General features: G+C 48.2%; 1 protein-coding gene across 3 annotated transcripts in view; it reads right to left on the bottom strand.

Moving 5' to 3' along the window:
• LOC311517250 (mitogen-activated protein kinase kinase kinase 3-like) overlaps nt 1-22627 on the bottom strand; it is a 122031-nt gene that overhangs the window by 18500 nt on the left and 80904 nt on the right. For all 3 annotated transcript variants that reach the window (XM_084621955.1, XM_084621956.1, XM_084621957.1), the window contains 5 exons: nt 19214-19327; nt 17170-17281; nt 7383-7516; nt 4550-4623; nt 444-511 (listed from right to left, as the gene is read on the bottom strand). In XM_084621955.1, the coding sequence (XP_084478081.1) occupies nt 444-511; nt 4550-4623; nt 7383-7516; nt 17170-17281; nt 19214-19327 (502 nt within the window). The remainder of the gene's footprint in view (nt 1-443; nt 512-4549; nt 4624-7382; nt 7517-17169; nt 17282-19213; nt 19328-22627) is intronic.

Below are 22627 nucleotides of genomic sequence, written 5' to 3'. Positions count from 1 at the left end.
AAGAGGAGTGGAATCAGGCCCCATAGCATTTTGGATCCTCATTTGTCCTGTTCACTTCAAAAGGGTTACAGTGATCATTAAGCTTGGCAGTATCTGTTTGCAGCACTGGGACCTGAGATTTTAAAATGTCTCTAGGTTTAAGAATTCTTCTTCTGTATTTTCCACAGTATGCATCCAATGAAGTGAGCTGTAGCTCACAAAAGCTTATGCTCAGATAAATTGGTTAGTCTCTAAGGTGCCACAAGTACTCCTTTTCTTTCTAGGTTTAAGAATTGCAGTGGCTACTTATAACACAAGCAGTGAAGCTGGTTTGTTTGTTTTGAATGATTTAACCCAGTAGCATTCTGTTATTATGTCTGATTCACACAGCACTATTTTGAAAGCCCACATTACTGCTGCATGGCTGTGCTGTTACTTTGACACTAAACCCCAAGTATCCTTACCCAGGCAATCAAGACTGTCTTTGGGTTGGCTCTTCCTTCTGGGAACAGGGGTTTGGGTAAAGGGCGGGCTGTGGGAAGAGACAGAAACACCTTATTGTTTCAAACAGATCCAGTGACCAGAATCGCGTCTGCATTCATTATACATCGATAATATTACATTCTACTTTTACACAGAACGAGGCAGAATGCACTGAACTCCAGACAAATTTACTATGCAAGCTTCTTTCATTCAGGCCCAGATCCAGCATAATACTTAAGCAGGTGCTTAACTTTAACCAGGGGCACTCAGCGGGAACACTCATGTGCTTAAAGTTAAGCATGTGCTTTGCTGGAGAACTCTCTGTGCACTGAATGAGGCAGGGACCCTGTGGAAAGACAAGCACAGGATCCTGTAATTATAGACTGTACCACAGTGACGTATATGCACGAGGGAGCAGAACTGAAGTCCTCATTTCTTGACAAGTGAGTGCTCAACTTTGCAACTTTCCTGGTCTTTTAACATCACTTGATTGGCATGGAATCACACACTGACACCCCCATCAGCCACACTTTGTACATATGAACCTGTAGGGGCTCCCTTTTGCTGTAAAGCTGGGAATAAGCTACTTGCTCCCTGCATTATGGAGAATCCCATGAGGTGCTGAGCACCGACAACTCCACTGAGTCTACTGGAGAGTGGAGGGAGCTCAGTATGTTACAGAATCAGGCCTTTAAGCTAAGCCCAGAGAACAGATCACTGGACAGGGATTCAGGCTTCCTGGGTTCTAGTCCTGGCTCTGCCATTGGCCTTGGCCGAGTCGCATCCCCTCTCTCTGCCTCAATTTCCCCATTTGTAAAATGGGGATAATGATAGAGACCTGCTTCATAAAGCACTTTGAGATCTAATGATGAAAAGCACTACATAATACTAGGTATTAACAACGTTTTTGCTATGGAGAAAAATGGCAATTTTCATAACAGCCCATGATAAGCTTTCCTCTCTTCCCCACATCGGTTAGCCTGCCTTACCACCTCCGGAATAAAAACAAACATTGTCTCAGATTCCAAAGCCAGAACTGAAGTTGTGCTCATCTAGTCTGACCTCCTGTGTAACACAGGCTGCAGAACTTCCCCACAATAATTCCCAGAGAAGATCTTTCAGAAAAACATCCAATCTTGATTTTAAAATGGTCAATGATGCTGGATCCACCATGGGCATTGGTAAATTGTTCCAATGCTTAATTACTCTCACTGTTAAAAATGTACACCTTATTTCTAGTCTGACTTTGTCTAGCTCCAACTTCCAGCCATTGGATTGTGTTAGACCATTCTCTGCTAGACTGACGAGCCCATTATTAAACATTTGTTCCCCAGGTAGGTACTTCTAGAGGGTGATGAAGTCAGCCCCTAACCTTGTCTTTGTTAAGGAGCTCAATATATTGAGCTCCTTGAGTCTACCATGTCTAAGGCAGGTTTTCTAATCCTTTAATCATTCTCATGCCTCTTCTCGGAACCCTCTCCAATTTACCAACATCCTTCTTGACTTATGGGCACCAGAACTGAACACAATATTCTAGCAGCAGTCACACCAGTGCCCAAAAGAGAGGTAAAATAACCTTTCTGCTCCTACTTGAGGTTCGTGTGCTTATGTGCTGTAGGATCTCATTCCACTCTTTTGGCCACAGCACCACATTGGGAGCTCATGTTCAGCAGATTACACACCACAACCCCCAAATCTTTTTCAGAGTCACTGCTTCCCAGGATAGAGTCCCCCATCCTGTAAGTATGGCTTGCATTCTTTGTTCCCAGATGTATACACTTAGCCATATTAAAATGTACATTGTTTGCTTGCACCAAGTGATCTAGCTCACTCGGAGTCAGTGACCTGTGCTCGTCATTATTTAGCGCTCCCCCAATTTGTGTGTCATCTGCAAACTTTATCAGTGATGGTTTTATGTTTCCTTCCAGATAATTGATAAAAATGTTAAGTAGCTTATGGCCCAGAACAAATCCCTGCAGGAGCCCACTGGAAACAGACTCACTTGATGACGATTCTTTAGACACTTCTGAATCCATTTAACATGTGACATGTTAATTTTATATCATTCTAATTTTTACTCACAATGTTGTGTAGTGTTGATTTGCATTATGCACATTACCCTCCTTTAAAGTATTTGCTCTATAACTGTAAAAATGTTTACTCTCTCAGCCGGATATTGATCCCAGGCGAGATAACGGAGCAGCTGATATGGCTAGCGGGGGGGAACAGATTACAGCTCCATGAAGCAGTTTGAGGTACAGTTGATGTAAAAAAGGCGATGCAGAATGACAGCGTATTGGGACTTTGATCAGTGGTGACTGCTGAGTTCAGACTGAGTTTTCATTCTAAACCTTATTTTGGACAGCCTCATAAGGTCCTCAGAAAAAATCCCTCTGAGGTGAAGTTACCTGGAAGGAACTGAGACAAGATGGCTTTGAGTTATGGGGCTCTAACAAGGACAGGTTCGGCTGTTTGGAGAAGAGTCTTTACACCGGCCTTTGCTCTCTCCTAACTCAAAGACAGGTGGGCCGGCACAGCTGGAGCTGGTCAGGTGTTAATGTACAGAACATGCTGGCACAGAATTGGGTAACCCACAGAAAGAGCCCCCACGTTTCAATTTTCTACTCTTTTTGCCCACACGTGCAGGCTGTCCTCTCGGCCAATACCAGACAATTGGAAATAACATCTGCAGCACCTAGTGAAGGGTCCAGTTCTGCAGCCGTTCCTCACAGAAGTCCCTGGGCCAAATTAAAGGAGATCCTAAAGGAGCCAAGCACCTTACGTCTTATTTGCACCAGCTTGCCAATATGCGAGTATAAAGGAGCCAGATGATCTGCTTTAACAGACACCTTCCTACACCCTCCTGTTAGCTGCATTCCTTGAAGTGCTGCTCCCTTCTGTCCCTGCACCATGCAAGCTGCACCAGCTCAGACGCCCTTAGACTCAGTGAACTGAGTAAGGGTGGTGTGGAGTTTAACTGAGTATGGCCTGACCCAAAGCCCACTGAAGTTGATGGGAGTCTCCACTGGACTTTGGATCAGGCCCTAGGTCACTCTAAGGGTTCGGAGGAGCAACTGGGCTGTGTTCACTGTGCTGTTATTCCAGGTGAACGCTATTTAGACTTCACTGCAAAATCAAGGAGGAGCGGATGGGCTGGGAGGAAGGGAGCCCACGTTTCATGTACATTTGATGAAGAGTGATTGTGTGAGTGGAAATTATTACAAGGCACAAAAAGGCAATGGAGTGTTGGACTGAGAGAGATGAAATGTGCAAAGTTGGAGTGCACGTAAGGATCGGATCTATACAAATCGAACCTGCTCTAATGCGATGCTAGTATAATATAGTCAAAACAGCAATGGGGGAAGAAAGAAAATCAGTGATAAGGAAAATAAATGGCTTCCCAAAAGAAAAAGACATTGTATCTGAGACACTAACCTGCACTGGGGAAAGTTTGCTGTCACAAATGCACTGGCAGGTCTGGATTTAACTGGCAGCACTAAAGATTGACCTGTAGTCACTTAGCACAATGTGTCTTAGTTGCTTCTTGCAGAGGAGCTTAGTTGTTTTTCCTCTGGTATCCTTAGCACCTGTGGAGGTGTGGATGTCTGTCTGCTCAATTTACCAGGCTCAATTGAGAACATACACTATGGGTAGAGCGGAAATAGGGAGCAGCTAAGGCATTATCGATCCAGTGATATAGAAATCCAGAGGGATGAAAGGGGAAAAAGATCCTCCAAGAATCAGAGAAACTGGACAGGGAAAAGGTCAGATAGGTTATCTAATCCCTTGCTAGTGCAGGACTGTTCCCATCCATCCTTTGCCCAGTCCAGTATTACATGACTCAATGCATGGTGCTTCCATAACTTCCAGAGGTAGACTATTCCGCAGGCTAACGGCTCTCTCCTGTTAAGATTTATTTCTTGGTATTCAGTCTAAATTTCACTTTGCTTAGGTGCGGCCCATTCCTCCTAGTCATAACCCCCGCAGGACATCTTAAACAGTTCCTTTCCCTCCTTCAGACACTTGCATAGGAAGGGGTGGTGGTTTTATTTATGCAGGCAAGCCCACGGTGATGTATCTGACTTACCTGTCTATAGATCTGTCCAGGGACTGGCAGCTCCCAGAGAGTGACTCATCAGGGCTGATGAAAGGTTCAAGCATCTTTGGACAGCAAGGAAAAGGGAAAACATTGACACAACGTGCTGTAAACCCTGAATCGGAAAATCCTAATAGTCTGGCTTCGACAATCCTCCAGATCCTCAGCAGGTGTAAATCAGTGACTTCCAGCAGTGGAGGGTCAGGCCCTGTACATCTGTTACCCCGTTCAATAGGGGATCTCAAAGCATTTTGCAAACAAATTCTTTATATCCTCTGACACAGTAGGGATGGACTCTTTTTCTTCTCAATTATTATTTACCTATAGGGAAATCGAGGCACGGAGGCTAATGTCCTGAGTTCTGAATGTGCACAGAGTCAGCTCCACATTTTCAGTGCTTTTGAAAGCCAGGGCATACGAGACTTGCCCAAGGCCACCTGTTAACCTGGGGCACACCCAGGAATAGAACTCTGGCCTCCTGACTGCCTGGTCGCTACCTTTAACCACAAGCCCGCTCTTCACCTCTGTTGGTAAAGGGCTAACAAGGAGGTTAGATCAAGGAATTTACTCTGCTCTCCCCAGCTCAGCAAGTCAATAAATGCTGTAATTGTGTGGGCTCCTGGATGACACATTTTACTAGACTGTGTTAATTATATCTGATTGTTAACAGAGTTTTTTCTTTTTGCGAATACAGACTAACACAGCTGTTACTCTGAAACAACAGAGTTGTTCTCCTAGGTGGCATAGGGAACCACAAGGCTACCCACACTTCCACTACCATGGCGTTTTCCCCATGCCACCCAACGGTGTTATAACAACAATCCCACTTAGCCCTTTTCATCTACAAGACACTTCACAACTAACAATTAACTGACACCCCACAGCACCCCTGTGGGGTCGGTGCTAAGCCCAGCTTTCCGAGGAGGAACTTGGCCAGAGCCATGGAGTATAGCAGGCTTGGAGCCGGGATTAGAAGCCAAGGAGATCCTCACTCCCTGTGCTATGCTCAGGGTACTAGAGTGTGCTTCTCTGTCTCTGTGATGTTTCTATGGTTACAGCTATTTAACTGGCTGCCATAGCAACACTCATTTGTTTGGGTAGGAGAGTCCCAGTGGAAACCGTAACTTCTCCCTCTTCACACTTCTACCCCAAAGACTGATGCATTGCAGCAATCCAGCCAACGAGGAGATCTCCATCCCTTGGGGCCCATAGTTGCCACCCCACGTGATGGCCACAGAAGGTCAGTGGAGAGCAACGGGAAAGACCCCAGCAGCAGCTGAGTGTGCGGTCTGTCATTCCCTGGATCCCCAAACTCCCACCACTAGTAGGCCAGCTTCCCCCGGAGTTACAACCCCCATGTCTCCTGGGCTGGCCCTGGGGGGAACAGCTACAGGTAGCCAAGTCACTAGAGTGCAGCCACCTCTTGGGGGTCAGGGAGGTGGGAGAGGGGCAGTGGCCAGTCCACTGTACACTGCTAGTGAGAGCCAAGACTAGAACCTAGAAGTCCTCAGCTAAGCAGTGAAAGCATGGGGCCAGATCCTCAGCTGGCATAAATCAGGCATAAATTAAAGTCAATGGCCACATGCCGACTTGCATGTGCTGAGGATCTAGCGCCTCCCTTCGCTTTATCTAACCCTAATGAATGCAGCTCAGAAACCATTTACAAATAGTCCAAGCCCAGCATTTGGCTGCTAGGTGCACAAGACATCTGCGCTCAGCTGCTGCCAAGGCTCCTCCAGAGGGAGTGTTCAGTTTATTAATGGCCATATAACAAACCTCTGAAAACATAACTTTGTCATGGAAACCCTGGCCCAGCCTTCCCGTCTGTGTTGCTAGCAAGGGCCACGATAACGCAGCAGACACACTTCTTCCCCTACATCCTCTTTGGTGGCAGAGTAAGAGCAGCCTATTTTTTAAGGCTTTTATCCCCTTCTTGACATTGTGAACGTTGTCCAGAACGCGTGATAAGAAAGGGCAGCACCGCATCCCTCCCACGTGTCCAGTGCTCACCAGGGCTGCGTTTTCAGTTTGCAGGGCTCTAAGGCCCTGACCCTGTGAGGTGCTCCATGCGAGCACCCACAGACCGTCCCATTGACTTCACTTGGGCCCCAGGATCCATCTGCATGGGGAAACTTGCAGGATTGGGGTAGAGCAAATGGAGAGGGAAGGAGTGGGGCATAAGTTGCTTTCCCCTCCAGTTTCACTACAGTTGAAAATAGTGGGGCCAGGAACCATAGCTGGAGCTAACCCGGATGTGGGAAGCAGGGAGGACAGCTCAGCACTTCTACCCGCTCTGCAATCACAGGGAACGGACTGGGATGCTCTCACATTGTCTCAGCCCCTGGCCCATGTGTGTCATTCTGGGGGCCCATAATTAAGGTTCTGATTGCTAGCAAAAGCTATTTGCACCATATATTTCCTAATGGTTTGGATATGTAAGTGTGGTTTCTCCATGGTTACATATGCCCCCAGTGGCCTATAAGCTTCTGTGAGGTACTTGCTTATCACATGCTACGTATTGCAAAAAATCTTATAACCTCAGGTCAAGCAGTTGTCCTAAGCTAAACTTTCTACTAGGCCTTGCTTAGACCTCAGCCTGTTGCCAAGTTGAAATGTCCTCTGACTTGCGTTTCAGCGTCTTACATCACTAAAAGCAACCTTGCACATAAAATATAAACTCTGCTTGCCCCTACTGGATCAGGTCCTGGGTCACAGGTCAACACCTAGTAACTCTCCACTGCTCCAGCTCTGGAGTAATGGAGCTTGCCCTGGGGGTTGTAACGATCTGATTTGCCTAATGCTGGCGATACTCAGCTCCACTTACATTCTGGTCCATAGTCTCAGGGATGAACTCCCCTTCACTGTTAATACTGGTGTAGGAGCCCTGCCGAGCAATCTGCTGCTGTTCTTCAGGAACACTCCCCGGGGGTGGAGAACTCCGGCCCGTGTGCAGCGAACCTACAAACACAGACAGAATCGCTTGTAAAGAAGAGAAGGAACCACCACTGCCTGTCCCCGGAAAGGAGGCTGTTCCATAGCATGGGTGCTTTTTGCTAGACCAAGCCTGAGCCAGGACTCCAGAGTTGACTGATCTCTGGGGAGGAAGGGAGGCAGGGCCGGGAGAATCCATGCTGCCATTCAGATCATGGGGTCAAAGGCTTTCTGAGCGGGCACTGTCTTTTTAGCTGTGTGGGGTTGAACAATGCCTACTGGTATGGGGCCCCATTCCCTTGCTGGCACCCTCACATGCAGTACAAACAATACTACTAACATAATACTAAAGGAATAGTTTTCTAAAGCTTGGCTGTAATACCCAGAGATGAGCACAAACCCAAACCTCTGACCCACAGAGGTCCCCTGAACTTTGGGGCAGTTCATCCCTGGATTGAGTTATGGTGGCTAAGGCCCAGATCTTCTACAATAGGAAAAGTCTGATGCTCTTGGAAAAATCGACCCACTCTCTGCTTTGTATGTGTTTGCTGTGCAACACTGGACAGCCCAATTCACCAATGAGATGTACGTTAAAAAACAGCTAAAAAAATACCCAGCCCCTCTCCTGCTGACCTCTCCCTCCTGATGTTTCCCTGAGCTCAGAGATCCTAGAACCAAAAGAACTTTGAGATGGAAAAGACCCAGATAGATGATCAGAGTGGCCCCTTCTGGCTATGGATCTGTGGCTCTATGAATAGGTACCTAGTCCATCTCCTACTTGATGCAGGGCTTCCCCCTTCTGTCTACTTATTAGATCCCAATACCATGATTGACTCTGCACTCTCAAATCTCTGCAGCCACATGGTCCCACACTGAAACCAGTGGGGCTCCTCACTAGCACAGAATCCACCTGCATGCATCTCATTGCAGGATCAGGGCTGCAGTGTTTGGGCCAATCTAATTTTAAATGTCCCAGGTGATGGACCTTTTCCCTTTCCCCCTGGGAGACAAACTCCAAAGCTTCACAGATCTCGCTGTCAGTTTTCCATTTTGTCTCATTGTTTCCTGAGTCATGGTAAGCAGTCCCTCCACAGCTTAGTGCTCGCTCACATCATTCCAATATCTGCAGACTATTCTTATGTACCCTGGCTTAGCCATCACTTGGCCAAGCTGCACAGATGTAGCTCTTTAAATCTGTCCTCACTCCTTCCAGCTCCTTTCCTATCTTCGTCGCATTCCACAGAACTCCCTCCAGACCATCAATATCTTTCTGGTAACGAGACGCCCAGGGCTGAATGAATATTCCAAGCGTAATGCATCAGAGGAGGATCTATCCCATCCCTGTCCCCAGATGTGATGCCAATGCATCCCAAAACTGCACTGGTCTTTGTTATCAGGGCTAATTCGAAGCAGATTTCATATAAAATCTGTAATAATCCACTGGTGTTTCATAATGGGCCACCTTCATCTCTGCTGTAACCCCACTGACTTCAGGAACTCTCAGTCTTTGGATGTCCTCCTCCTTTGTTTTAAACGGATGTAAATCAGGAGTCACTCCCCTGAAGTGCTAGAGATCACCAGATCAGGTTCATTGCATTTACATCTGGGATACATTTGTTCCATAGTAAAAGCAGCACCGGAGAGGGTGGGGGCTTGGGGAGCCAGTCCAGATCCCTTACTAGGATTTGAAAAAGAGTCATATGGTTTTGAGACATTTCTTTTTCACCCCTTCTTTTCCCCTCACAGATTTCCTACAGGAGAAGTACACAGTGGAAAAAACCCCAAACCAACCAAGAAAGAACTAATGCCAAGACCCAGGAGAGAAAAACACCTCCAATTATTACAGATCTCCTATTGAACTGGCTTCAAACCAGCCCTAATAACAAAACCAAATGGGAAGTACAACGCAGTCTTTTTTCTCTTTAAAAACAAGAATGTAACCATTTAAGATCTCAGTTTCCTTGAATAAACCAGGTTCACAGTATTAGTCAATTATTTGTTTAGCACTGCTGTAGCAAACAGAGAAATAAAGGCAGTCCCTGCCCTGAAAAGTGTATAGATTTCACACACAGTGATTGTTGTGTCTCAATTATGTTGGGAATTTCTTTTATTACGCCTATTGCGAGATAGGGCTTTGTGCTGTTGCTACCATCTCTCTCTCTCCTACATGGTTCTTTCAAAAAGAGTCTAAGGACCTGATCCTGCAAAGATTTACATACCCTGAGTTTAACTTTAAACATAGGAGTAGCCCCCATTGAGCTAAACAGGACTGCTTGCAAGTATAAAGTCTTTGCATGATTGCATACAAGTCTTTGTAGGATCATGGCTCTAGTCTGTATAACTATTCCTTGCGATGGCGTTTACAGACCCCACACGGAGACTAAGGGAGTGATCGAGCAGTGCCGGGCCAAAAGGGCCCCGCCCCTCGGAAGCAGCAGATTATGCTCCAAGTAGAGGATCTGCACAGAAGGGGACTCCAGTCAAGCAGGGAGGGAAAGTGAAGGAGAAGCGGGCTAACAGGAGGTATGCAGTTTGCATCTTCTGGGGACAAAGCGATCCACAAGAGAGGGTCTGGACTGGGGGATAAAACTCAACCAGGCAGGACCCTTTCCCCTCCCCACTGAGGGAGAATAACTGGACACTAAGAGAATCATAAAATATCAGGGCTGGAAGGGACCTCAGGAGATCATCTAGTCCAACCCCCTCCTCAAAGCAGGACCAATCCCCAATTTTTGCCACACATCCCTAAATGGCCCCCTCAAGGATTGAACTCACAACCGTGGGTTTTTAGCAGGTCAATGCTCAAACCACTATGCTATCCCTCCCTCTGGAGGGCTCATGAACGCTCAGTTAACTGACTGAGCTGCTGGGACTGATTGGGGACTCCTGGCTTGAGGAAAGCAGGCTGAGACTGCTGAGAAAGCAAGAGAGAGCACCTCAGAGAGGCTGGTCAGGTGCACCAGGAAGAGGTGATCAAGACATTCCAGGTCTCTCCCCCATTGGCCCTGGTGGGGAGGTGGCCTGGGTTCCCCTACTTCTCACTCTCCCTACATCTGTCTGGGAGAACTCCTGAGCACTGGGAAATTGACAAGCCACAGCCTGCAGACCTGAGTGCAACTCACTACAGGGTGGAAGGACTGTCAAGCCATGGCCTGCCCAATAGGCATGCTGGCCTCTGAGTGAAACCTGCTACACTCCTATTGACATAGGTCAGCTTTGTTTGACCGTCCAGGGTTATGCCTTCTGCCATCAGATTCAAGGGGGATAAGAATCCTGACACTCTCTTCCAGGATAGGCAGTAATTCGGAAGGAAGGGCCTCTCAGTGAAGAGGAGCTTGGTACCGATTGGGCTAGGGACCCTTTATGGCAAGACTGGCCCAGTGGATAAAGTTCAGAGGAGCTGACAGGAACGGCTCATAGTCTGACACCTACAGTGGTGGTATGTATTCCAAGGCAGCCCTTGCTCTGGTGTCCCTACACCTCCTTCTTTGGCTGAATTGGAGAAGTGGATCAAGGCTTGGGAGTAGGACATTCTGGGCAGAGGGAGGGTCCTGCAGTGTCAAACTCACTACTCCCAAGGATCAGGTGGAGCCTGATCCAGCCACCTTCAGAGCACAGTGCAGCCCCCCAGCACTTCCCCCGTTAACGAAGCTAGAGTGCCGCTCAGCATCACCGCACTTCATTCAGCATGGGACGAGGATGGAAATGGAGGCAGCTGGGTTGTGATCCACTAACAACAGAAATGATGTTGCCTAAATGTCTTTATAGGATTCAGATAGTACAGCGACAGGCGTCTGAGCCAGATTAGGTAACCTAACCTTCATCCAGAGAGACCGAGAGGGAGGGGCAGATAGATGGATAGATAACTCTGGCCTCGGGCTGGCCCTGTCCACCTGTACAGGTTGCTCAATAAACCATACACCTGTAAAGGGCAAGGTGGAGGGTGCAGTACCAATACTCTTTGCACTGGATTTCGGGTGCTGAAGAAACACAGCAGTGCCAGGGACAGAGATTAGAAACCACCCTACCAGGCTTTTCCTCTACCTCTTGAACTTGAAGCACTAATTCCGTCTCTGCCCCGCTCAGATACAGCGGGAAGGAGCCGGCTCTCAGAAACATTAGCTGATAACGAAAGCTGAACTCCTGGGGCCCGATCCTCAGTGGGTGTAAATCAGTGCAGCACCACTCAAGTCAACCGTCAAGTTGCACCCGCTGAGGATTTGGCCCTGAATATTCAGCTCAGTTGAGCTAAGCAGAGAGGAGAGTGAGCTAGGATCTCCCTCTGTTTTACACACAACACAACACAAGACCATTACCTCGGGGCTAGAGTACATCGTGTCCTGAGCAGGGCCAGCCAAGCCAGCAGGGAGATTCTGACAGCCACTCCTGGCATTTGCAGGGATCTTCCATGTTCCTTTCCATTCATTTTTTTTTTTTAAGAAGTTTTCATACAGCATGTGCAGAAAGTTTGTGGTGTTGCACGTACAGCTAGATCCCCCAGTGCCAGGCTTGGCTCCCCTCTGCCTAAATGTTCTCTGGTTTAATTCTCCCTCTGCTTAAGCAGGTCCCAAATCTTTACCAACTGCTTATCTGACAACGCACCCTCCCCTGGCTAAGCAGAGATCCAGAAAAGTGTGTTCCTATTCGTTTATAAAAACATGGGTCGTGATTGCGAAGGGGTCATCAAGCGCTGCCTACGCTCACAGCTGCAAGCTCCAGAAGCTGAGGGCCCAGCCCTGGCCCGATGTCACCGCAAAACAAGGGACGTTATGCAAAGATCTGATGTTCATTAGAGTCCTGGCTGTGACTCAGGGGCTTGGGATGCAGCAGCAAAGGAGTCCAGGGTTTAAGGAGAATGAGGATATGCTGAAATTAATAAGACTGGACTTTTCAGCTTGGAAAAGAGACAACTGAGGGGGGATACGATAGAGGTCTATGAAATCATGACTGGTGTGGACAAAGTAAATAAGGAAGTGTTATTTACCCCTTCTCGTAACCCAGGAATAAGGGGATCATCAAATAAAATTAACAGGCAGCAGATTTAAAACAAACATAAGGCAGTATTTCTTCATACAATGCACAGTCAACCCGTGGAACTCTCTGCCAGAGGATGTGGTGAAGGCCAAGACACTAACAGGGTTCAAAAAATAACTAGGTAAGTTCATGGAGAACAGGCCCATCAATGGCTATTAGCCAGGATGGACAGGGATGGTTTCCCTAGCATTTGTTTGCCAGAAGCTGGGAATGGGCAACGGGGAATGGATCACTTGATGATTACCTGTTCCGTTCGTTCCCTCTGAAGTACCTGGCATTGGCCACTGTCAGAAGACAGGATACTGGGCTAGATGGATCATGTAGCATGCCCGACGTATCCCTCTCAGTGCCAATCCACAGAGGACTGAGTCTGTCGCAGCCCCAACTAGAGTGTCTTGGCTCTTCAGTTCAAGCTACAGAGCCTTACGCTTCCAGCTCTGAAATCCCCAGTGCGTCAGCAAAGATAGTAGCTGTCCGACACCTGCATGGAACCTGCAGTCTGCTTTCTGGATCGTAAGATGATTGGCATGCTGGCTGGGATGTTACATACTCCAAAGGGGGGCTGGGAGATGGCCAGGCCCCTACCATCTGCAAGAAAGTCAGGCAGCCTGACAATCCAAGGCGGACAGCATGGAGAGTTCAAGCTGCACCTGGAAAGAACTGTGCTGGGCCGTCCTTCCAGCACCTCAGGAGGCAGCCTGCCTGGGTCAGCTTTTGGCATGTAGAATGCCTGCTGCTGGCGTGGTGAAGCTCTGCAGCTCCTCTAAGGTATCTGTGGCTTAAAAATGCTCTTTATCTCTGGAAAAGGACTATGTGAAAAATCAGAACTGGTTGGAAACTTTTCCGTTCACCTTTTTTTTTTTTTTTTTTTAGGACAAACAATTGGATTTTGGACAATGGTTTTTCCAAAAGGCATCTGCTCTCCTCAGAGGTGGTCCATTTTTAACATTTGCTATTTCGGGGGGTGGGGGGGTCAGGTCAAAGTTTTCCACAGAAAATTGCAATGAAAACAACAAAATCTGTTTTCACTGAAATTTTCAGGAGCAAGAGAGTATTTTCTGTCCAGCTGTGGAGGAACTAGTCCCTTTTCCTCAGCAGATCTGCTCCCTCTGGGTGGATTCAGACTCCCTTCTGCTTACTCCCGTTAATATAGCAGAGCCAGCACAGCGATAGGAGAGGGCGCTTGTGTATCAACAGAATCGTTTACTAAGCTCCAATCAACCACATCTCCCTGTTAACAGCCGTGGGGTTGCACAGATGGAAGCCAGGCCAGGACTGGACCTCTGGCTCCTTTGTCACTGACAATGACCTGCAAAGAGGGATATGCTCAGACTTGACTCACAGAGGTCAGGCTGACTCTGCAAAGCGGACAGAAAACACCTTCCCATCTCCCCCCCCCGCAAAACCAGTACATTGAGCAATTTTTGGAGACAGAATCATTCAGAACACCCCCCGCCCCTAAGTTGCCATTTTCACAGAGTTGCTTTGCAGAACAGAACCTCCCTTGAAAATATACCTGGCTCTGCAACTTGCAGCTCCGCAATTAAGGCTGAGGTGAGATTTCCCCTTAACCTCACTCACTTCAGTCAACGCTGAAGCAAACACAAGGCAACGTTTTGCAGCTGGAAGTGAAGGACAACGTAGCCAAGTGAAATGCCAATTATCTAAGCTGGGATTTGGCCAGGGCACCAGGCTCAGTAATATTCCTACTCATGGAAAATACCATGGAGTTGTTAATGACCCGGGATGATCAGAATGCCAGGGTTACACCTCATCGGAAAAAACAGCCCCTCCATCCGCTCAGGGACTCCTACCCCCATTGGCGCATACTGACTCAGAAGGAAAAGAGCAACCTGCTGTATTGCTATATTGCTAACACCTCCAGGGAAGACCCAGGTGCTGCAGCAAGAGGTCCCTTTACACCTGTATTGACCCAGAAACTGAAAGTTTCAAACAGAGTTAGGATGACCTTCTGGTAAAGCAGAGGCCTGGTTCTCAGAGGAACTGGGTTCCAATGCCGGTTCTGCAACAGACTATAAGCCAGTGGTTCTTGACCAATTTATCATTGTGGGTCGCATATGCAGCCTACAACGTGTTACCTGGGCCATAGATTGAGAACCACAGCACGCTGCCCTCAGACACCCCCCACATGCCCTATGCCCAGCGCCTCCCACCCAGAGACCCCTCTACAAAGTGGGGGCAGGAGTGGAGCCTTGGGCGGGGGAGCCTGGTGGCAGGGACCCTGGGCCCTGTTGTGCGGGGCCAGGCAGCAGCCCCAACACAGGGCTGGGGCAGCAGCCTGGACCCCGACCCCAGGGCCAGCTAGCAGCCCCAACACCAACCCCGGACTCTCTGTGGGGCCGGCCAGATCAGCAGCCCCAGAGCCCGCCAGACCCTTTGCGGGGCTGGCAGCCCCAGAGCCCGCCAAGTGGGGCCAGCCAGTGTCCCCAACCCCGCCGTGCTACCCCCTACCCAGCCAGGCAGCTTGGACCCTGTGGCACTGGGCAGTCAGCTGGGTTGAGAACCGCTGCTATAGGCTATACACGGACTCTCTCCGTGCCTTTATTCCTGCAGACCTTTGCCTGTCTTGTCTATTTAGATTAAGCTTTTCAGGGCAAAGACTGGTGTGGTCTCTTATTATATGTATGCACAGTGGAACCCCATCTTGGTTATGGCCTGTAGATGCTAGTGCAATACAAATAATAATAATAAAAGCTCAAGGTGGTATGGCCTCAAATCTGAGTGAGTACCCCACATAACTAGAATCCTCCCATTAGTGCAGCTACATCTGGGATCAATTCTGCCATCTGCACGCACACATTGAATCCCAATGCCATCACTGGAGTTTATGGGCATGTGTTAACAGTTTAACATGCCCCAAGAAAAGAAGCAGAGATGTTATTCTGTTTAAGTACAAAAAGTTCCTACTGAGGCTTTGTGCAATAACATGTATTAACACATGTGTTTCATTCAGATTCATCCAGAGACTCTGCCAAGCTTTGGGCAAACACTCAAGAGCAGCGTGAGCTAAAAGAACCTTGGCAAATAAACATAACACAGCCAAATACAGATCTTGTATATGCACACACGGCTCCCTTGACTTCCACAGGCATTGTGCATGGCTGTCCCGGGGTGGAATTTGACCCAATATAGGAGAACAGCTCAAATAAATCACTGTGCAATATTTCAACAAGCTGCAGCCTATATTGTCTGACAGCACATACCACGTGAGTGAGAAATGGTAAATCCACAGGAAAAGAAATCCCTTTGTTGCAATGGTAAAATCCTTTAGCTCATAATATTGCAAGTTCTCTGGAGCAGGGGGGTGGGGTCCTAGCACAGTGGGGCCCTGATCCAGACTGGGATTCTGGCACTACTTCTATACATATTAAATAATCATTTGGATGAAACCAATATGGCTCTCTAGAAATTATATTATAAAGTAACCCATAGAATGTAGTGGAGAATGCTCTTCTCTGCACAGAATTTTAAGACAGCCTATAGAATGTAATAGAGAATTATATTCCTGGTATAAAATTCTCTGTGGTGGTTTAATAGATCTATACAAAGTATACCATCCTCTATTAAATCCTACCAGATTTTCCATACATTTTCTTATTAACCATCAAGAGGAGTCTAACAATGCCACTTTTCACCAACGATCTCAAAGTACTTAAAAAGAGGAGTCATTTCACAGACAGAAACCAAGGTAGAAAGAGATGAAGAGACTTGCCCAAGGCTACACAAGTCTGTGGCAGAGCCAGGAACAGAAACTAGGCCCAGTAGGCACTGCACATGTGGACTGAGGGCCAGAAGCATCAGGGCCTAGTGTTCAGAGGGAGTAGGACCTCAGCACTGGCTGAAGACTAGCACTTTGGAGTGTAAAGGATGTTCTGTTTCATTTGAGTAGCACTTCACACACATTCATTCTCACAACACTCCATGGGGGTAAGTACCGTACCAGGAATCCTCTTTTACCACGTGGAACAAGAGAGGTTCAGAGGCACATCCAGAGTAACAAAAGGACACAGATTCTCCTCTCACACTGGTGAAAATCTAGAGCGACTGCACTGAAGCCAGAAGATGTGAGAAAAGAATTATTGGTTTCCTCCCGGGGCAGAGCTGGGATTAGAACACAGGAGCTGCCGAATCCCAGTTCACTCAGCCATGTTATTTCCTTCTTGCTGACAGAAGAGAGTGGAGCAGAAGGCAAAAGTAAAGAAAATGGGAGAGAACAATTTATGCAAAGGTTTGAGAGGATCTGGCTTCCTCGGGTTCTGCACTGTCCCAAGCCTTGACCAAACTCAGCAGCACTGAATTCATTTGAATCCTCTACAACTAGACACGTTTTCCCTTCAAGTCTGAGACCAGGAACCTCTGCACTTAACCCTGGCTCTTAAGGAAGATAACTGACAGCGCTTCTCTTGGATCCAGGCAAGCCAGCAACGAGCATGTGAGCTCAGCGGGAACAACCTTTCCTCTGGGCCAAGACCCAGACACTAGCCACACTGAGCCTTCAGTGCGCTGGCCAGATGTAAAGGTGTCAGGAGACAAGAATGAACCACAGGGATGGGGTCGGGTATGGCCAGCCTGCAAAGAACCAGCACTGGTGTGCAGTGAACCTGAGCGCATCACATTTCACTCACCTGTTGAATACTTCCGCGTCCTCTCAGCGTCTTTATACAGGGACCCCATGATGTCACCCATGGACTTGGATATTCTCATCTCATGCTGCTTACTGTTGTTGGGCTGGAGGAACTGCGAAGCAAAGGAAGCTGTTACACTCTAGGGCAGGGGTTTGTACCTTTCCAGACATTCCCATGAAAATGGCATTTGGTGACTATCATTATGTTTTCTCGTTACCAAATGATGGCCGGGGGGGGGGTCACTCTCCACCTGCCCTCGGGGGGGACGACACAAGACTCTGGGGGCAGGGACATAGGCAGGGGGCTGCTTTCGGCCCACCCTCACCTCAGGCAGTGTGTGTGTGGGGCTCCCCAGCCCTGCTCTGGCTTGGCCGGGGTGAGGCCTCCAGGGGAAGAGGAGGGGCTTTGGGGAGAAGGGACTCCCGACCTCCCCACTTTTGGGAAGGCTCCAAGCGCCCTTGTCTCAGGCCCCAATCCTTCAGTCAGATCCAGACCCCTGCAAACACCATGGATTTTAATGAAACTCTGTGCAGTGTAAGGGCCCATCCATCTCGATCCAGTTGCAGGACTGGGCCGTGAAAGGAAAACTGACAGACAGACAAAGGGGTAATGGAAAGGGGAACAGTATACCCAGTGAGTAAGGTGGTAACTGCCACATCTGGGCAATATGGTGCTTTAACACCACCGTGCTGGTGAGGCTTTTTGGTAAAATACGTAGACTGCTCCAGAAATCCATGGCCCTGACATGCAGTTAGATCCGAGTATGTACAATTATATATTATGTTTTCTTCTCAGTACTCCCAGAAGGTGCTGGAGTACAAGCCATTGGCCAACTCTGTTCCACATTGGAGTGCACCTGTCTCCCTCTCTGACTCAGCTGCCCTGGCCTAGCAGCAGCGACTTCTGAAGCTGCAATGCTCCTGCAGTCATGCGCGTCTCTGGGCTGGCCAGCAGGAGGTGCCCAGGAATGATATGAGGAAGGAAGGTCCAATGGCTAGGGTGCTTAGCTTAGGACTTCACAGACCCAGTTCAAATCTCCGCTGAATTCCCTTTTTATGGTTTCTATCCAGCAAGGTTTGAGTACTTGCAAAAGCTACAGAGCACTCAGGTGCCCTCCAAGTCAATGGGAGCTGAGAGCAATCAGCACCTGCCACAGGATCAGGCCCTTTATGAAATGCAGCGTGTCCTATGACTGCATAGCTGCCCCTGGACATAATGCACAGAGAACATGCTTAGGGCAGCACAGCACATGCTTTGGCAGGATGCACCTGCACACACCTAGAGAGCCAGACCGTTCTCCTCGGAAGTACACCCAGAGTGCGTAGGTTCAGTGTAGGGAGAAGTATAGAGCCACCCTGCCCCAGGGAGGGCTGGTGCACACCTGAGCAGCCTGGTGTGCAGGGGGACTGTGCAGTCGGCAGTATCCAGTAGGATGGAGCACCTGCTCCTCACCCTGCCTTCGGGGTGCCATCCTGGATCACACAGAGGGAACAGTCCCATTTCTGTCCCAAGTGCAGAGGCTGCAATTTCCCTGGCTGATGTGCAGGGTACGTAAGGTTGGGAGAGAATTTATTTTGCTCTCTCTGAAAACCCATGCAACGGCCATGACAATCTGGCCCTGTATGACCATAGAGCGACACTGCTATCCCAGGGTCCGCTCGCAGGATAAATGGCCTGCCACAAACACATCCCTCTGGGCCACACAGGAGTCCCCTGGAAGATGCACGGTGTGGATGTCCTCTCACAGGATATACACTTGCCATCTCTCTCAGGAATCTATAAGGCACCTATTGCCATAGTGGCCAATCCTGCCTCGCAGAAAGCACTAAATTAAATTCAACAGCTGTGCCAGCAACAGCATTTACACCGAGCTGCCAACAGGGCGGATTTCAGAGCAGAGGTGTACAAGCGGAAGATGGTCTAGTGCCAACTCAGACAGCTACGAGCAGACACCCCTAGGACAGCGTTTCTCCTTTCCATTCCCCCCTATACAATAACAGCGCGACTCACTCTGCAGACAAAAGAACAAAGCTAAAGGGCTCACATTTGCTTTCCTTGGAGCCTTCACAAACACCCTCAGGCTCTTCAGAGAAGGGCTAAGGTCCAAGTGCTCCACCGCTCGGTCCAAGTCTTCCTGGGATTTCAGTGGGATCAGGAGCTGGAAGGGATTGAACAAACACCCACAGCACGGCAGAGTCACAAAGTGGGTAAACAAAGAAAGCAGAAACTTCACACCGCTCACAGAAGGCTTGGGAGGGAATGGAGAGTATGGACGGAAAACAAAACTCAAGCACCCCTGAGCATTCAGGGGCTTTAACCTCTTCTTCCAAGATATCATCCATGGAGGAACAGGATAAAATTACAACAATGCCCACAAAGAACGCCTGAAAGCGGCATCAATGATCCAGCCAGTGAGAAGACCAGAGAGCTAAGAAAAAAGCTTACCAGTCATCAGTGGCTCCAAACTGCTAGCATTACAGAGACCCCTGGCTGTTGGGGGTGATCTTCCTAACTCTCCTTCTCTATGAGTCATTGGACCCCCACATGCTTCTGATACTCATCTTCAAGTCAACTGTGCATATGCTAACCAGCTACAGAGCTTGGGCTGCTCATGGGGACAAAGCTATGGGTGGATGCTGCTCAGTCTTAGTGACCTAAGGCCTTATCTACACTGGGCAATTTTTCATCAGTGATGCCAAAGTAGCTGCATCAGTACAAACCCCACATGTATACAGGCACAGCCAATATAAGCTGCGATTTGCATCAACACAGTTTACTCTGGTCTCAAGCAGGTATAAACTGCACAGATACAAACTGAGTTTATATCATCCTAGCCTGTGCACACTAAGAGTTTGCACTGGTGCAGCTAGCCTTGCAGCTGGGCACAAATGGGATCAGGGCAAATCCCACGTGTAGACAAGGCCTAGCTTCTACATTTGAATTACTAAAATACCTCTCCCCACCAGAGCCACGGGTTCAACTCCCAGTGGGCTCCATTTAGCCTTTCAGCTGAAGCAAACCCACTGAGTTTGCTGTGGGAAAGACAAAGCCCTGTCTGTGTGACACAGGTAAAAGTCCCATGTTCATTTGGTTTTTTTTTGGTAGGAGCCTGATTTTACCCTGGTGTCTTTAACCAATATTTCTGCTCTCTCACATTGCTATGTGGCGTGTCATGCTGTGCAGGTCAGCTGCTACACTCCAACCCCTAAAGTAGCTGCATTTCAAAGGTGCCTGGTTAGTGCCCCTTTCTGTTACCCTGGACCAAAGCTAAACATCTGCTTCCCCCAGCCTTATGTCCTGTTGCCTTGGGGTCTGGCCCACAGGTAAATACATTACGGATTGTGTGCCTGAGTGTGTGCAGTCCGAGATAAAGGTGCTAGGGCACACACTGGGGAATGGGAAGCTGTAGGCACTGGCCAATACAGCTAAGATCTCAGTATGAGAAACTGCTAGAGTTGCAGCAAGAGGCCAAGAACCACAGCTTTGCTATGTAATTATCTATCTTAGGTACTTATATGGCCCTCGTTACCATAGTACAGATGGGGACGTGAATCAGAGAGACGCTAAGAGCCAGATTTTTAGAGGTATTTAGGCATCTAATTCCCATTCAAAATCTAGGCCTAAATGACTTGCCCAAGGTCACACAGGAAGTTTGTGATAGACTTTAGAGCAAGGAACCGAGCCCAGATCTTCCACATTCCAGGCTTGTGACCTAACCCCTGGACCATCATTCCTTACAGATTCTAGCTGGGATGGCTAGATCGATCCAATACATTGCTTAACCTCACTGAAGTCAATGGGAATTCTGCATGTGTGTCCAGTGGAAAAGATATCTATAGTCTCTTGTAATCCCAAAACACTGATTATAATAAAGCCAAATCCTGCTCTCAGTTGTGGGTGCATGCAGGTTTGCGGACTTCAGTGCAGCTGTGTAGCTAGGAGCAGAATCTGCCTCACGTTTAACTTCTGCTTTATGACACTTGAGGCTACCTCATTGCAAAATGCACAGGGCAACCTTCCGTCCTTACACTCCCCCTGGTTTCCTCCAGAAGCGGAATTTGGCCCTGAAACCATTGGGTAATTCCACAACCCCCGCTTCACCCAGCTCCTCACATATTTTCCAAACTGCATTCCCTCGGCCGCTGCTTTGAACAAAATGTTCTGTAGGTCACCGTGTCTCCTTCCACTACCACATCATTAATCCATTCACAGACCAGCCTGGGGACGCCAAAAGCATCAAGCTGAAATTGCCCTCCTCTGGAACAGAGGGAATGCAGTATTTAGTTTGGCTTTACCGATCACCCACGTCTGGCAAGTGGATTTTGCTCCATCTGGCATCCAGGCTGCTGTATACATAGATTCTGGGAACAGGGTTCTACTAGACACTAAATATAGCCACACACACACACGCACACAGCCTAGGCACTAATTGGCAGGTTGCACACTCCACAACTGAGCGACAGCTTTGCTTCTTCTATCTATAAACTGAGTAATTACGATGACAGGTAGGAAAGAGAGGGAAACGTCGCTGAGTGACGTTTGCGAGCTTGCAAGTCCTCCCTTCTACACTTGTGGATGGCATGCCTCATTTTCTACTGTGGGAGCTACTGGCCAATCCACTGCAGCTTACACAGATCTAAAAAAATAAATGAAAAAGGGTGAGACTATTCACGTATTATTTATACTACAGTAGAACCGTGGGACCCTGTTGTGCAAAGTGCAGTGCACACACATGGGGACAGACAGTCCTTGCCCCGATTTAAATTGAGGAGACATACAAAAGGGGATCAAAGTGGAAACAGTGGCACAGCGAGGTGAAGCAATTTGCCCAAGGTCACACAACAGGACAGTGGCAGAGCCAGGAACAGAACCCAGGTGAAATGCGGCCACCTCCAGTGAGGACTGAAGCAGCTGTTTAACAATGCTCAGATATGTCACAGCTCAGATGAGGACAGACTACTGCATCCAGCTGAAACCACAGGAGGAATTCAGACAGAATGGTCTCATCCATGTCAGAGTTCAACCAGGATAACGTCCCTACCCTGGCAAAAAGTGCCAGTCAATGGCCACAGATGTGGCTTCTGCATCTCATCTGACCGATGGCATTTCTAGTAACACAACACCCCGTAGCACTACATTGGGATCAGCCCCGACATGACGTTAGATCCCCACACCACTCTGCATGCATTGGGCCAACCCCTCTGATGCATCTGCAGCACTCCCAGCGCAATTCAATTGATTTCATTGTTCCTGTGTCCACAGGCCTTTCAAAGGGATACATATCTCCAAAGCAGCCTGCTTGTCTCATGTGTCTATTATGTCTTGTCATTTACTATGTGTTTGTACAGTGCTTAGCACCATAAAAGGCCAACCTGTTTTTGGCCTTTAGATGCTACCACAATACAAACATTAAATACTAACAACATATAATAAAGGCAAGGTTCTGTCTGCGTATGAA

The sequence above is a fragment of the Lepidochelys olivacea genome (genome assembly GCF_965140295.1).
Source record: "Lepidochelys olivacea isolate rLepOli2 genome assembly, chromosome: 2".
In the NCBI taxonomy this organism is placed as follows: domain Eukaryota; kingdom Metazoa; phylum Chordata; order Testudines; family Cheloniidae; genus Lepidochelys; species Lepidochelys olivacea.
The sequence above is the reverse complement of the archived record's forward strand: the minus strand, read 5'-3'. Positions and strand labels throughout refer to the sequence as shown.